The following is an 18,376-nucleotide window of genomic DNA, read 5'->3' on the forward strand; positions in this document are numbered from 1 at the left end:
CTCTTTAAATGAAATCATGACTTATTATGTATTGATTACACTAAAATTTATTAAACTTTAAACACGAATTCCTTAAAATGTGATCTTTGCGGCTTGGAACGTTTTGAATAGTTTTATTCAAAATATGATTCAAAATCACTTATTGAACGTCAAAAACTACCACCTATTGAAAATAGACTGCCTCAGATCTGAGAAGAACGGGCGCGAGAAACTCAGCGGGTTTTTTTTATAAAAATACATTATAAACATTTAGAACATTATCAAGAAAATATTGAGATGCAACAGTCAAAATGTTTATTTCTTTAACTTTTTCTCTTAATGACTCTTTAGGACCTAGGTTATAAATAGCGCGAATAGCGCTCTTCTGCAGCACAAAGATTGTATTAATATCGGCTGTACTGCCCCATAACAATATACCATAGGACATAATACTATGAAAATCTGTTTTAAGGCAAGAAGGGTCTATATCCTATCTTCATTTGAAACTATTATTGTTCTAACAAATATAGACTATCTTTGTAAAAGACAATAGCAATATGAACGCTATTGTCCTTGACGATGCGATTTGTGCGGGTAGATGACTACGTCTTTGAAAGTGTTCCTTTTGCCAATTCCTTTGTCCACCAGCGTATTGCAAACTCTATTGCTTTTTGATTCAAACGGAATCACGTCCTCGAAATATATTATATCATAAAATAACACTTTGTCCTATCTCACGTAGCAAGCAGTTATTTTTAATGCTCTGTATTTTATAGCATTGCCGAGGAAATGTGTACAAAAGATTACTCACATAATATGACATCTAAGATTCCATTATTTTATACTGTATCGAGGTGACCTAATTCCCATTTCCCTGTTGTCTAACTTTGCGAAACTAATATAAGTATTTTTTGTGTATATTCAAACATTTACAAGTGGGAGGCTCCTTTGCACCGGATGCGGCTAGATTATGGGTGCCACAACGGCGCCTATTAATGTCATGAAGCAGTAATGTGTAAGCATTACTGTGTTTCGGTCTGAAGGGTGCCGTAGCTAGTGAAATTACTGGGCAAATGTTACTTGACAACTTATGTCTCAAGGTCACGAGCGCAGTTTTAGTGCCGCTCAGGATTTTTGGAGTTTTCAATAATCCTGAGCGGCACTGCATTGTTATAGGCAAGGCCAGTATCAATTACCAACAGCTGATCGTCCTTCTCGTCTCGTCCCTTATTTTCATAAAAAAATACCCTATATATATATGTACGTACGATCTGTGGCTTAGTTCAGACACAATTGTTGTTTTACTTCGAAAATACACTGAGATAATTTTAGCATGTAATAATTATAAATCATTAACTTCAAAGAGATATTATTTCACAATGATTAAAAGCGGGAAGCGAGATACTATCAAAGGGCCGGCGGCATCACGCTGTTTCGCAATATGCGGTTACTTGCATGTATACCTACCTACTCACTCGCTTCTCTGAAACACTATAAATAGAACGATACCGAGTTCTTTTTTTAACTTACACATAAGCTATGGCGTTGCGTAGAGACGTCGCTTCATTGTGTGTCTTCTACCGTATTTATCACGGGGTCTGTTCCGAAGAGCTGTTTAACCTGATTCCTGCCGCCGAATTCCACCTTCGCACGACGCGCCACAAGTTAGGATATCATCCCCACCATCTGGATGTGTGGCGGTCCTCCACAGTGCGGTTTTCAAGTGCGGTGTTCCCGGGACGATACGACATAGCTTCAATAAAAGCGCATACTCCTTCCTTAAAGGCCGGCAACGCTCTGGCGATTCCTCTGGTTTTGCAAGAGAATGTGGGCGGCGGTGATTACTTAACACCAGGTGACCTGTACGCTCGTTTGTCCTCCTATTCCATAAAAAAAACTATCACATCGTTATAAGCTTGTTTTTCAATTTGTTAAGTACAAACGTAATTCATTTCCAATTCAGTTCAAATAAAAAGTGAGTTGTTGGCTTTAAATTTTATTGGATCTGACATTTTTATAGTCCGAGCTCGATGAAAGACTGGGAATACAGTTGGGAATGAATGGACTCTTGAGGAATCAACGATTCGCGACACTTGCTTTTGCATTATTCATTTAATCCGTTTAATAGGATCTGAATAGCTATTCGTAATCGTGTACGGAGAAGTTTATGGAGAGAATTGATGAAGAGAGCAAAGTAGGAGAAAGAATTAGTTTAATTTGCTTATACAGTAGTTAGTGCAGTGAGCCTATTAGCATATTTATAAAATATTTTGTATATTTGACAAGAATTTATTTATGATATATTTTCATATTCACAATAATTCAAACTATTTATTGGATCAATTAGGAATTTAGTGTGCATGAAAAGCACCTACCCGTAGTTAATGATATTAAAAAATATAAGCAGTTACTTGCGTTCTATTCACAGACAATTCCACATAAATTGATTTGTCTGTGGTTTTATTAAATTATTTTATGAAAATTTTGACAACCCGAAAATACAGATATATTTATATGACTTCATAAGATCTGACCTATGGTTAACACTACAGTTATTCGACAATTGATGTCTACAGGACACTTATAAAAAAATTACACAAACAAAATTAAAATAAAAAACTTTTGTAATTAAATCAAACCCACCGTTTAGTAGCATTCTATGATTTTATTTATTATAAAATGTGGGAGGCTCCTTTTCACAGGATGCCGCCTAGATTATAAGTACCACAACGGTGCCTATTTCTGCCGTGAAGCTGTAACGTATAAACATTACTGTGATTCGGTCTGAATGGCGTTGTACCTAGTGAAATTACTGGGCCAATGAGACTTAACATCTTATGTCTCAAGGTGACGAGCGCAATTATTGTAGTGCCGCTCAGATTTTTTTTTCCTTTTCAAGAATCCTGAGTGGCACTGCATTGTAATGGGCAGGGCATATCAATTACCATCATCTGAACGTCCTGCTCGTCTCGTCTCGTATTTTCATAACAAAAAAAAATGTCACGAGATTAAATATTACCACGACTAATACCTAAATATTACTTGAAATTTTGACTTACTCAGTAAGATCTCGCAACCTAATTATATCATTTATTATAAAAAAAAATGTGGTTGTTTTTATAATTTTATTGGTGCACCAATTTTTTTCTGAAGAGTGTTGTAATTACTGTTATTGCTCATCTACGTTCTGATAGGGTCTGGTGTTTAGTCAATTGTGTTCCCTTTATGTTTAGTTCTTTTGTTTATTTAAACAAACAACTTATCATGAGGTAATTCGTAATTAATCTTGCATCCGTTAAATTTCAAGGACAGTTTAATCAAAAATAATATATTTAAGTAGGTTCGTTTCATTTAACATCGGATCATCGGATACGTTGGATGTGGGGAGTACAGGACCGATCGCCTTGGAGATCTTTGCGGGGAGGCCTTTGTCCAGCAGTCGACGTCTTCCGGCTGATGATGATAATATAATAATAATATTGACACACCTTTACACAAATTATCTTGCCCCAAATTAAGCATATAGCCTGTGTTATGGGTTACAAGACAACGATATATTTAATACAATATACTTTGTGCCGTTTGGTGTCGAGACACTTGGCCCGTGGGGCCCAGAGGCGCGGAGAATGTTCAAAATACTATCTTCGCGCCTCAATAAGGCTACTGGAAGCCCAAGCGCTGGCAGCTATTTCGGTCAACGGATCAGCCTTGCTATCCAACGGGGTAATGCTGCCAGTATTCTTGGTACGCTTCCACGTAATGATAGTTTTAATTTTATGTAGTCGTAGTATTGTAAATATAGTTATAAGATTTGTTTTTATAATTAAAATTGATCAAAAGTATTACGTTATTTAAAAGAATTAAAAACATTTGTGTTGTAAAGGTTACAATAACATAAATGACTTTCTTAATATACTTAATTAAATATATATAAATACATATATACATACACATAAACATACATAAATACATATAAACATCCATGACTTGGAAACAAAAATCAATATTCGTCATATTAATGCTTGCACCTACCGGGATTCGAACCCGGGACCTCTAGCTTAGTAGGTAGGATCGCTAACCACTCGGCTAATCGATGATGATGATGATTTATGTTATGAACAGCTATCGTGTTTATATTATGTTTGGATGTGTATGTGTGCTTGCAGTGTGTGTTTGTGTATATGTACGTGTTTTTATGTGTTTGTTCGTTTTATATTGCTTCAATAACATTTTCGTATATACTGTATTCATAAATATTTAAATAATTACCTTTTTGAAGATATTTTTACTTTACTTCACTGTAATTCTTACAAATGCTGATTTGATTGATGATATAACTAATCATACGTCTTTCTTGCAGACCAGCAAATCTACTAGATAACTCTGGTGTTGCAAGAGGAGATGATCAGAGATGGTGCGGGAAGTGATCAGACGAACGTAAACACTTCTTTTTCCTGTTCATCTGACAAAAAGAAAAATATCTCTTTTGCTCTTACAAACATCGTCTTTAAAAATAATGACACCAGTCTTTGAAAGTTTTATTACCAATTCTACAATTTTGTGGTCTAATTATAAGTACATTATAAACAGATTGTTTTTAATTTCATACGTAATATTATAAAAGTTTGGTACATTTCATACATTTATTATTATGTAAAATTAAGTATTCAATTTGATATTTGGCTTATACTACAAGTCAGCGATCACGACTCCATTGCTTACAAAGACTAATCAATATTACTTTAAAAGCCTAGGTTGGATCACGGACTAGTAAAAAATTAAGGACTCCGCACCGTGATATTAGCAAGTGAAGCACCTTTACGCTAGTGTGTGTGCGGTTACGGAGTATACCAGTTACACAATTTCTTCTCCCTTAAGTAATCATATATCCACAAATAATTTTATAGTATTGTTTTTACACTTTATCACAACGCACGACGGCATTTTTAAAATATTTTATTGCGACGCAAACTGACTTGTCACAAACGATAGCGATCTCATAACGGCGGCCGATCGGCTTCTGTTAGTGTAAGTATATTTACACGTTTACCGGCTTGTTTTGGTGCCTCACTGTTATGTAAGGTGACACGGAGTCCTTATTTTTTTACTCGTCCGTGGGTTGGATGAATAGTTTGCTTAAATCTTAGAGCTACATTTATATTACAAGTTTAAACATGTTTTACACAATATATAAATTAAATAGACTATATTTACAGAAATAAACAAAACAGATTGAAATATAAAACTAACAATCACAAAGGGAATATTTAACACTACACTAAACGTTAGACGTTTGGAAGATTCCTTAAAATATCTAATAAAATTTTCGCAATAAATTAAAAACTGTAAACGTAATAAATAAGTTACATTATCAATCGTCACTTTCATAGTTCCTTTACAAAATATTCATAAAAATGTTTGCATAGAACATCATGTTCCATAAAAAGAGATTCAAAATCTAATTCCAATACCACTTTATAAAGTGTGATGAAATTGAAAACGGGAATCGAACGATTTCCAATTTGTAAACAAGAAGTCGACGTATTTTATTTTCGTTCAATCACATGGCTTATTTGGGGCTTCGTTTTATCTGTAATTGTGTTTATATCCATATCTGTTGTTTGTGCTTCAATATTAGCTGCAGGAAAATTATCGTAAGATATATATTGTGGTGTCTGTCGCGGGTCCTCCTTTGCGATCACAGGGCGTTTTTTTGTCTTTATATAACCTAAAGCTGACACTAAGACAATAAATACAATAAAACCTATACAGCAACCAACAACGAGACTTAATCTTCTCGTTAACATATCTGCTATACCCATATAGGTGTTGGAAAATGGACTATCTAATGAAGTTCCAAATATTTCTATGGTACTCACGCTGGTACATTTGCTTATCTGGGAGTCATTCATGAACCCTCGCAGATGATTGAATAGTAATTCATCACCGTACAACTGAGCACCCGTATTCTCCGTTGAAGGAGCAATCCGAGCATCCGGGTTTGATGAACTGGTGGCTCCGACAAAATTTCCAATAGCGATAACGCAAATCGTGTATCGGGCTCCAGGGGTTAAATGGCTTAATCTTGTCATTCTCGAAGTCGTATTTAATATTTTTCCTCGGATCTAAAACAATAGAATTAGAAATCCTTGTTTAAACAGTATTTCAAATGAATTTACAGTACAACCAACCGTTCACACGAGAAACATAAATATTTTTTATGGACCATTGAAGTGATGCACAACCTCTGTATTCAAATATTTGCTGTAATGGTAGCTTTGTGTTTTTTATGTACGAAACACGTTTACCCTCTATTGAACGTAATTCTTTTAAAGGCAAAGTGCGCAACAGTTTTTACCAGTGTGAGGCTCGATGCCGGTTATATTTCTGCCGTGAAGCAGTAGTAGTCTAAACATTATTATGTTTCGATCTGAAGGGTGCCGTAGCTAGTAAAATTACTGGGTAAATGAAACTTAACATCTTATGTCTCAAGGTAACGAGCGCTATAAATGTAGTGCCACTCAGAATTTTTGGGGTTTTCAAGTATCATAAGTGGCACTGCATTATAGGCAGGGTGTATATAGCTGAACGTGCTGCTCGTCTCGTTATTTTCATAAAAAAAATACATAAAATGATTGTGCAAAAGGAAGGCAGACAGTATAAAATTAAATTATATTCTTTAATACTTACGATTGCTGGCATCTGTTCCTTGTAGTAAGCTACTTGGTATCCACTTAATCCGGTCTGATTGCGACTCTGCCAAGACACTATAACAGAATACGTTTGAATGTCTTGGATTGCAATTCGTATAACAACTGGCACGTCGCATAACTTCTGCGATGTTAGCTCAAGAAAACTGTATCCATGCAATTCTTCGGGGTGTTCGCATCGTAAATTTCCGCTTCCCTTTAAAATTATTTTATGGTGATCTTGCATCCATCGCCAAACATCTTGAGATTCACAGTTGCATGTCAAGGGGTTTTCTGAAAATAAAAATATTATGTTTGCATTTTACATATCATTTTTTACTCAATTATATATATATTTTATTTCTTTAAGCTTTTGTGCTGTTGAAATTGTCGAAAAAAAAAAAATCAATTAAATTGTTATTTTTTAAAGTGATAAATTCTTCTTCTTTTTTTACTATTTTCACTAATTAAATTTTAAAACAAAATTTATGAACGATATGGCAGTTGAACTCTTTGTTCAACTCTCAGGTTGTGGCTCCATCTACAGAATCTAGTTTACAGTTGATAACATGCTCAACCCAAATATTTGCATTTTAGGAAATTTCCTTGAGATGTTGCTCTTGCAATTCATTATTGTAAGTGATATCCCTCAATTCTGGAATTAATGTAGAATTAGATCTATTATTAAATAAACATGTACAATATGAACAAGACATACCAATATTCTGGTGGATGCGCCGAGTTCGAGTCCTGCATCGTTCATTAATTTTGATACACATTAAATTTGTAAATTTTTAAGTTTCGATTCGTTGTTAAGATGGTCTTGGTACAATATGAAGTTCTTAAGAGATTATAAAATTAGATGAAACTACATCTATGGTAATGATTTTTAATTTTTTATCTACACACATGCTTTAAATCCTCTATTAAAGATTCTGAAACAGTTAGCTTATTGCCAACATTAAAACACCCAATGTTCTAATAACCATTACATCACCCAAAAGAGTGTTGTAATGTTGTACTGAATTTCATAACAACACTCCTCTGTTTTTTTTTATCCCTTCATGCGCAAAGAGTTTCAACATACAGCCACATTCTTATTGCTCGATGCGTGGTATCTGTATGAATTTCAAAAAAAGACAATTATCGTTTACGCGCGCAACCACACTCCCAGAACGTCGCGCGCCGTAAAAAAAAGTAGGTTATTCGAATCCCCGCCATTTTTCTTCGATATTTTTATTGTTTTGTTTACAAAAAATAAGCGATTCATTTTAAACGCTGCAAAAGAACATTATATACGAGTGAATTTTAATTATTTCACTATACAAAATGTAAGTTACTACTAAAATAAATAGTTGTTTCATTAATACTTATTTTATTTGTATATAATCAGTAATGAATGTTATTAGGTTACTAATAGGACTGGTGTTTTAATGTTAGCAGTAAGCTAACTGTTCCAGAATCTTTTAGAGGATTCATATTCTGGGTGTAGATAAAGTCTTGTATGCAACTGTTGATAATTAGGTATTAAAACACTCATGTGATACTATTATCACATGAGTGTTTTAATACCCCTTATTACACAACAGTTGCATAAATAACTATAATAGATATATAATATATAATAGAATAATTTTCATGAATAACTACTAAATAAACATATAGGTAAACCTATAGGTTGGTATCATAACGAAGATGTTGTCTACTGATGATATTCAATTCTTTCTAAATGTTACATGAGATAATATCATATCAAAACATAATTATATTGAGTAACTCACCATCGAATGAAATTGTTTTAATTTGAGATTCCATATTTTGAAGCATTTTAAGATGAATCACTTCAAAGTAATTTTTACTTAAATCAAGAAACACCATTTTATTCAACATCCGTAAAGCATCTGTAGCTATAAATGAAAGCCAATTCCCACTCAAGTTCAATTCGACAAGATTGAGAAGGTTTCGAAAAATGTCCTTGTTTATTCTTGTAATGTGATTGAATGAGATATCCAATTTTTGAAGACTCTGCAAATCTGAAGTGAATTCTTCCAGTTCTCTGATGGTATTTTGTGATAAATTTAGTAATTTTACAAAGAAGAGTCCCTGGAGGCGTTCTCTTGGAATATTTTCCATTTTATTTTCACTCAAATCCAAAATTTCCAAGGAATGTAATTTTGAAAAAGCACCAGGTGATAAGCGTTGAAGACAGTTAGACTTTAGAATTAATTTCTTTAGTGATGGGAAGTTCTCAAAGTCTTTGCTTGTTATGATCGTTAAATTTGTATTCATTATTATCAACTGTTGTAATAGAGGAAATGGCTTTATTGGAGGTATTTGTAATAACTGAACTAATGTATTTGATGACATATTGAGCGTTGTTAAGGCTGGCAGTACTATTTCGGATAATCCATTACTAGGAATGTGTTTGAAAAGATTATGAGACAAATCAATTTCCTTAAGACCTAAGGAATGTTGAAAGAAATTTGGTGGTAGAACAGAAAGCATATTGAAACTTAAATTGAGGGTTACCAAATTTTTCAAGGACGGTGCGCTAAAGCCGTTTAAAATAGAAATTTGATTTTTACATAAACTGAGCGTTCGTAAATTTTGTAAGCCTATGAATCTGAAGAAATCTATATTGTGCAGTTGATTCTCACACAAATTCAAAATTTCCAATGAGGTAACATTAAATAGAGCAACGTGAGGAAAGTCTGTAAAAGAATTTCCTTTCAGATTAAGATCTTGCAAAATGGTTGTATAAGCAAAAACATCTTTATGCAAGTCTTTCAAATTATTGCCTGCTAAATTGACTCTTAGCAAATTTTGGTTCTTAGTAAATATTGGCGGAGGTAAAAGTGATATATTTGACAATTCTAAAGATAAAGACTGCAATGAAGGTAAATGAGAAAATGCTTTATTCTCGAGTAACGTAAAATTATTGTTGGAGAGCACTAAAGACTTTAATCCTGGTATTTGTATCTGTGTTACATCTTCCCACGTAAGAAAATTATTGTTCATTTCTAAATCACTGAGATTAGGTAGCGTTTTAAGAGATTCTGACTCAATTACAGATACAGCATTATGATTTAATCGAATAAGCTTTATTGGTAATGTTGATATATGAAAGTCTAATGTTATTATTTCATTAAATGACAGATCTAGAACCCTTAATTTTGTCAATTGATTAAAAGATTGTTTTTCAATTCGATTGATATTATTGTTTTGCAAATATAATTCTTCTAACGTCACAGCGTTATAAAATGTTTCATTATTTATATATGTTATCTTGTTACTACTTAAATCTAAAAATTTTATTTTCTTTAAATGCATAAAACTCCTATCTTCAATAAACATAATACTGTTGTTTTTTATATACAATCTTTGTATGTTGTAAAGTTCACTGAAAATATTTCTTGGTAATAATTTTAATTGGTTTTGTGTAAACCACATAATTTGAACGTTAACTTGACCACGAAACGAGGTATTTTTTACAAAGGAAAGCTGATTTGAACTCAACTGTATCGATACTAACGATGAGTTTCTATTAGGGAATATATCACCAATAGTCGATAATCTGTTACCTTGTAAATTAACGTGCTGAAGTTTTTTCAGAGTAATAAATGCATGTGAATCAATATTTTGTATGAAATTGTTTTGTAAATGCAATTCTAGAAGTGCAGGAAGCGGACTAAACACATTTCTCTTAATATGTGTTAACTTATTATTTTGCAATCTTATTTCACTTAATTCTTCTAAATTATCAAATACTAGCTCATGTAGCTCGCTAATTTTATTATTATCGAGACTTAAAGTCACCAATCTAAGATTCGATTCAAAAATTTTATTTGGAAGTTTTTCTAGAAAATTTGTTCCCATATGCAGTTGCGTTAAGTTTTTCAACGTTCGGAAGCAATTGAAGTGTACAGACTTAATAGCATTGTGTTCTAAGTTCAAAACAGTCAACGATAAAGCATTCAGAAATGCATTATCTGGTAATTCCAAAATGTTGTTTTCAGACAAAAATATTTCTGTCAATTGTGTTAAATTTGAAAAAACTCCACTGATATAGTGCAGATGATTGTAACTCAAATCTATTGTTTTTATATTATGATTACTTTGAAAAATATTTTTTGAAATAAAATTTAATTTGTTATGGCTAAGGTCAATCGTCTCCAAATTTCGTAAGTAATAAAAAGCCTCTTCATCGATATTTTCTATTTGGTTACTAAAAAATGTCAATATTCTAAGATGCGGCATGCTTTTAAACCAATTCCTTTCTATCTTTGAAAAAAAATTCCCGTTTAAATCTAACGATGACAAACTTTTAATTGTAATATTTATGTTATCAGGTATACTTTGAATTTTATTATTAGCTAGCTTTAAACTTTGAAGTTTATTCAACTCTGCAATAGCCTTTAAAGGAAAAATATTAAGATAATTTTCCGACAATTCCAATTCTACCAAAGTTGCTTCAAGGTAGTGAAATGCACTATCAGAAATATTTTCAATTTTATTACTTTTAAAATTAAGTTTCTTTAATTTTAAATTTTTGAAAGAGTTTCCTTGTATTTCCCTGATATCATTTATCTGTAAATCAAGTGAGTCGATGTTCAACAAATCAGAAAATGATTCGTACGGAATTCTATTTAATTTGCTTGAAATTATACTAAGGGACGTTAAGGAGTGGTGAAGGGACGAGAAAGCATTAGGGCTTATTTTATTAATACTCGATTGAGAAATATGCAAATTGATAATTTTCAGTTGTGGCGGGAAAATGTCGGGACCTAATTCTGATATTGAGCTATCCAAGTCATAAAGTGAGAAAGACTGTATTGTGCCTTTTATTTTTGCTAGTACGTTTTTGACCACGTTCGGGGTTGCACTCGGACATTCTAGAAATAACCCTGAAAACAAATATAACTTTAAAAACTGTGAATAGTACAAGAAAAGACATATATATGAGATTAACTTACCTTCTTTGTAATTATAGCAAGGGCAAATTGGATTTTCTGTTAGGCTGGGACAGTATGGTTGTTCTTCTCCTTGCAGTATCTGGACATTTATAATAATAAGAAAAACATATATTCCACATCTTACAATTCGTTGCTGAGTAGATATGCCCATATTGATTTGACATCATTTCAATAACATGTTGCATCCGCAAGATCTAAAAAGGAACCCCTGCAAAGAAGAGAATACGTTATACAGTTTTCTAGGACTCGATTAGCACAAGTTTAAGAATAATTGAAAGCAAAATTCAAAGAAATTAACATCTTCACCATTGCTTCTCAATATATTCTTGATAATGTGACATATTATGTTCATAGGCACATAAGTGAATTTTCTAGAAACTGTCATAGCCATAATATATATAATGTTAACACCAGGGACAGACATAAACTTCGGCGAGTCGAGTTAGCAAGTCTTTTGTGGGGAGATGTATATGCTTTTACAACAAGATTCCAGATAATGTTCAAAACAAAAGTTTCAAAGAACGTTATTCAAAAAAAATATTAAAAAACGTTTGTGTGGTAAAGGTTACTATAACATAAATGACTTTCTCATTGATAATAAGAAAGTCATTTATGTTATAGTTTCACATATTCTACAGATTGGGAATGGAGGGACCATCCTCAGGCTATTAAATAATAAAGTTTAATTGTACAATATTACTGTGAAAACATTTTTTTTTTGATGAAAAACAATCCCGCTGAGTTTGTTGCGCCCATTCTTCCCAGGTCTGAGGGATTTGTTATGGAATGGGTGGTAGTTTTTGACTTTCAATAAGTGATGTCATATCCTATTTTGAATAAAAAAATTTGAATTTGAATATTAATGCTTCTTTGACAAAGAAAGCTAACTATATTATAGTCGATTATGTTAAAGAAGATACATGACAGGCAACCTAAAATTATATTATATTAGGAAAACAATGCAATTTTGTTGTCGTACGAGAGTGAAAGAGAGACCGGGAGCTACTTATCAGTTCATCTCCCCACGTCAAAACCGCATTACGTGCCGATGTAGTTAAAGTTGAGCTCGTGAGAAGAACATACAAAAATCTCAACGGCCAATCTTTTCTCTAATTTTTCAATCAAATAGAGTATTTTACAATGGCTATAATATACATAACAAATTAGTTTGTAAGGTGCTGTCGATCCAGTTATCCAATATATGAGTCGTGTTTAAGTAGTCTTTGCCTTATTATAGCATAAACGATTTTCTTAACGACACCACGGACTGGGAATAAAGCGAACACCCTCAGGTTCTTTAATTATAAATGTTTATACGTTTACGATATTGCATTGTAATCCATATTTTATATTTAAAAAAAAGCCCGCTGAGTTTCTTCTCAGGTCTGAGGCAGTCTCTTTTGAATGGGTGGTAGTTTTTGATGTTCAATAAGTGATTTTAAATCCTATTTTGAATAAAAATATTTGAATTTATACTGCGAGCGATATTCAAGGTGATATTGTATGAATTTTTCTTGTATTCGTTCAACATTAACGCTCAGGATTCCATTTTGAAATCCCTCGCTCCCCTCTGGATTAAAAAAAAACTCTCGTCTTATTAAGAGTGTTTGTTCCCTTGGCAAATAATCAATTAATCTAATATATTTTTATTACTTTTAAATAATATGCCACAACCTGAGAGTTGAACAAAGTATACAAGATTTTAAGACGACACGTCACTCGAACGATTGCCTCAGTTGGCAGAGCACTCGTACGGAACGCCAGAGGTCGTGGGTTCGAGTCCCGCATCGTTCATAGAATCTTGTTTTCAAATTTTATTTGTGTATTAATCCTAGAAGTGAGCGTTATCGCTTTAAAAACATAACAAATTGTTTAGATTTACAAGAGCGACATCTCAACTAAATTTTCTAATATGCAAATATTGGGGTTGAGCAGGTTATCAACTATAAAATAGATCCTGTAGACGAAGCCACAATCTGAGAGTTGAACAAAGCATGCAAGATGACGATACGTCACTCGAACGGTTATCTCACTTCAGATCGTTGGTTCGAGTCCCTCATCGTGCATAAAATTTTGTTTCCAAATTTTATTTGTATATTTTTATTACTTTTAGTTGATTGGACATTATGGAGTTTTGAGCGTTGCAAAGCTGAACGATCAAAATCCAATACACTTTAGTATTAAATTGATTGAAATGACATTTCATTCGTTTATTATCTCCATGCAAAATAAAACTTAAAGTAACATAGCATACCATAGAATTACTGAAACTTCAATAAGTCCTCTATAACTTTGTACAGTGGAGAAAGTTGAGCTCGGAACACGAAAGGTAATTTTGTTCTTTATTATTTTCAGTTGCCTCAAGGGTGCTTTGAGTAAGGTAAATGTTTTCAAAGCGAATCGATTTTTAATTTTGTTCTTTTACTGTCTTCAATGGGAACGTTCGATGCTTTTATCCTGTCATAACATAGGCCTGGTAGCTAAGGAAACAAGCTCTTTTTAAAATTAATGTAACTTTACTGTAGAGTAAAGCTAAGGATTTGTAAGTAAGGCTTGACTTAGCTTAAATTGTTATGTAGTTATAATAATATTGACACACTTTTACTAATATATATGTATAACATAAACATCCATGACTCGGAAAAAAACATCCATATTCATCATATTAATGATTGCACCGGGATTCGAACCCGGGATCTCTTAGCTCAGTAGTCAGGGTCACTAACCATTATGTGGTTATAATAGAAATGCTCACAAAAATTATTATTAAGAGCTATTAATTATGAATGGTACTTGAATAGTAAGAGTAATTTTGAAGATATTTCCCTTTTTTGAAAACGAAAGAGAAATTCGCGAAAAACTAAAAATATTACAAATTAATCTAAAAATAACAGATTTATATGCAGGTAGAATACGTAATAGTGGCTATTACTGAAGTTAGATTTTCAAAATAAAACAAAATTTTAATATGAATTGAATATCATAAGTTCTAATACTTATTATATATAAATTTCACTGGCACATTCCCAATTTGGGGTCGGCCCTCCTGATACAAGATCGCCATTGTTTGCGTTCTTGGGTCATTACTGGCGTTAGGCCTAGCATCGTCATGTCTTTGTTAACAGTTCTAGTCCATGTACTTGGTGGGCGGCCTCTGCCACACTTCGCCTCATCCATATCCATGACTCGTCTCGTCCCTGCGCATTACATGCACATACCAGCGTAATCGGCCTTCCTACGTTTTATGATGTATATATATAGGTGCAATATAGGTGCAATTTTAAAGGTGCCTCGGATATACTCATTATGAATTTTGTCTGACCGTGTAACACCCCAGACCAACGCAACATTTTCATTTCGGTGACATGCATTTTTTTGTTCGTCACACTTTCTCATTCCCCAGCATTCGGATTCATAGAGCAAAGCTGGTCTTTCTGCTCGTTTTAATTGACATTTTTGCGTCACATAGAACACCGGTAAGAGATCTCCACTTCAGCCATCCTGTTTTTATTCTATATTGAAGCTGTCAGCTCACTCTTAGACCTTTTCCCCTTAATGCTACCAGCCATGCTTCGAGGCTTCTTTGAAGTTCCGGAAGTGATTCCTCTACTATGACTACATCATCCGCATGTAAAAGTGTCCACGGGGTCGGTTTTTGTAGATCTTTGGTGATGTGGTCCATGACGATGTTAAATAGCAGGGGACTCAGTGTCGATCCTTGATGAATGCCAACTTTCACTTCGAGGCTGTTACTCATGCCAGCAGCATTCCGGAACTTTTTGGGCCTTGAGTGCTTGCCAAATGAGCTGACGAGGTATTCGGTCAAAAGCTTTTTCCAGATCTATAAAGACCATATGCAGATCCTTTTTAAGGGCTTTGTACTTGTCCATTAGCATCCTTAAGGTATGTGTGGCATCAATACTGCCCTCTCTCGCAGTTAAGCCGCACTGATTTGGTGAAATTGTTGTGAGTTTATACAGTCTCTTTACCGTATATCTTTCCCAGATCTTAAGGATATGTGACGTCAACGTGATCGCTCTGTAATTTCCACACTCTGCTATGTTTCCCTTATTTTTGTAGAATGGTATTATGTTGCTCAGTCTCCACATGTCTGGCATAGTTTCTTTTGATAAAATCAAGTTGAATAGGTTTGTTAGCCATTTTACATCATAGGCACTTGCTTTTTTCCATAGCTCTGCAGGTATTTTATCAGGGCCTCTGGCTTTGCCATTTTTCATTGCAATAATAGCGGTTGTAACTTTGGTAGGTGCAATGGCTACTATATGGCCAGAAATTGGAGAAAGAAGTGATATTTGATAATGTATAAATTCTTAATTTAGTAGTTTTTGAAAATATTCTAATATAATAATAACTAATATTAAGTTCTAATACTTATTAGTGTATTTTTATTAATTTAATTTGAATTGAAAAAAATGACTACACACAAGATGAATAATTTCATATGAATTGGATATGTAAAATTAGAACTAATAATTTACAATTTCATAACAATAATATACACAGATAAAATTTGAAAAGATAGTTTTATGAGTGATGCGCGACTCGAACTCGCAACCTCTCGCGTTCCATCGAGCGATCTTCCAACTGAGCCAACCATTCGAGTGACGTATCGTTTATAAAATCTTGTATGGTTTGTTCAACTCTCAGTTTGTGGCTTCATCTACAGGACCTACTTTACAGTTGATAACCTGCTCAACCCCAATATTAATTGCATATTAGGAAATTGACTTGAGATGTCGCTCTTGTAAATCTAAACTATTTGTTAAGTTTTTAAAGCGAGAACCCTCACTTCTAGGATTAATACACATAGAGCACTGGCACGGAACATCACGGTCGTAGGTTCGAGTCCCGCATCATTCATAAAATTTTGTTTTCAGATTTTACTTGTGTAATTAATCACACAAGTGAGGTTATGAGGTAGAACAATAATATAACTAAAAAAGTGAAGTAGCCTTTGTATAGATTGTCTATATCTACTAGATGCATAAAATCTTTTAAACAAAACTCTTTTAAAGGATTGAAACGCGCGTTTTTACATTAGATTTTTGCGTAAAATTTACGACCCCTTGCCGTTGCCCCCCGTTGCCCTTTGTGAGTGAAGTACGTTATTTATTTAGGCAATTATTTAACATATAAACAGCAATTTTATTAAAAGGTTATCAGGATGTATATAGTAAAGCCAACAAATGACTTAAAAGAAGGTTTTATGCATAGTTTTTTCTTTGATTAACGCGAGTGTAACACATTTAAATAAAACGCGTGTAGTTTAGCGCCATTTATTTCCTAAGAGGTGATATTTCCTGTAGACAGATGGTTTTTGACAAAAAAAAACTTTCTACAGAAAATATTGACTCATTTCATCTGCAGTCCCCCTGAAAATGAGATCTGGAAAGGCCTTGAAACGTCGTGCTTACTAAAATAATAATGTAACGCAAAAAATTAATATAAAAACAGTTACAAATACACGCGTTTTATTTTTTTAAAGTGTTATATTTAAATGTTATATTTAAATCTTCTTTAAAGTCATTTGTTGGCTTTACTATATACATCCTGATTACCTTTCATAAAATTGCTGTTTATATGTTAAATAATTGCCTAAATAAATAACGTACTTCGCTCACAAAGGGCAACTGTGCATATCTTCTTGGGCGATTAATTAGACCCCTTCCTGGCAGTTCACTTGAATTAGAAAGCAACCGTTCCCCTTTGTGTAATTATAGAGGTTTTACAATAGTCTTTTGTTTGGCACCTTTCAGGTTCGCCGATTGTTTACTCGATTTGATTTACTTAACGTATATCCGTTATGTGCGGTGCTCGCTGTAATTTAATACTGTGGGAATGAATGTGAATATTTAATCTGAATATTAATTATTTAATCGTTGTACGAGTGTACCTGTGTGCCTTATCAATTGTGGATACCCTACTCTCAGTGTAAGATATTTCTCGAAGAAAAGGAATATTTTATCGTAATAATATATATAAATCCAGTGTCCTAGTGTTTGTTTCCACTGAACTCCTAAACTAATGAACGTATTTTAATGGGGTGCAGTTTAGTCCAACTTGAAAGATAGGATAGTTCTTATTTCAAATTCAAATATTTTTATTCAAAATAGGATGTGACTTCACTTATTGAAAGTCAAAAACTACCACCCATTCCAAAAATAATGCCGCAGACCTGAGAAGAACGGTGTCGATTTGGCACCCAAAATTACTTTTATTTCCAATATTTGTTTTGTATTTATATTCTATGAGAGAATTTACTCACGCACGGTTTGACAGTTCTGCTGTGAAACAATTTCATTATAACAACAGGAAGCATATTTTACGAAACAATATTTCCTTAATGTAATTGAATATTATTTTAAAATTCATAAAAATAGTATTTTATTTATAATGAACAGCAAACCGTCTGTCAGCTCAGCTTGTTTTTTTTTTATAAAGTTATGTAATAAAAGGGAAAATTAGCCTGCTGGTCAGCTAAATTGAATAGTTCGCGTGAGAGACTTCCAAATGGTATAATGTTAACCCCCCCCCCCCCCCCCCTTTAACTTCTTAAATAAGAGAATTATAAAAGTAAAAAATTTATATGATGTTCATTAACATGCAAACTTCCACCGAAAATTGGTTTGCACGAGATCTAGCAGGTAGTTTTTTTTTAATACGTCATAAATCCTTACATCGAACTACAAGAACTTTTATAGTATGTAACTAACA

General features: G+C 33.2%; 1 protein-coding gene across 1 annotated transcript in view; it reads right to left on the reverse strand.

Annotated features, from left to right (window-relative positions):
* Window positions 1-4,514: 4,514 nt before the first annotated feature.
* The window catches only part of LOC126967139 (protein artichoke), a 49,112-nt gene continuing 35,250 nt past the window's right edge, over window positions 4,515-18,376 (reverse strand). Inside the window, exons 2-5 of the mRNA XM_050811576.1 lie at window positions 11,642-11,849; window positions 8,450-11,572; window positions 6,670-6,962; window positions 4,515-6,104 (exon numbers count right to left, since the gene is read on the reverse strand). Of these exons, the coding sequence (XP_050667533.1) occupies window positions 5,526-6,104; window positions 6,670-6,962; window positions 8,450-11,572; window positions 11,642-11,792 (4,146 nt within the window). The 5' untranslated portion in view covers window positions 11,793-11,849 and the 3' untranslated portion in view covers window positions 4,515-5,525. The remainder of the gene's footprint in view (window positions 6,105-6,669; window positions 6,963-8,449; window positions 11,573-11,641; window positions 11,850-18,376) is intronic.

This window comes from Leptidea sinapis, chromosome 12 (assembly GCF_905404315.1).
Source record: "Leptidea sinapis chromosome 12, ilLepSina1.1, whole genome shotgun sequence".
NCBI classification, from domain to species: domain Eukaryota; kingdom Metazoa; phylum Arthropoda; class Insecta; order Lepidoptera; family Pieridae; genus Leptidea; species Leptidea sinapis.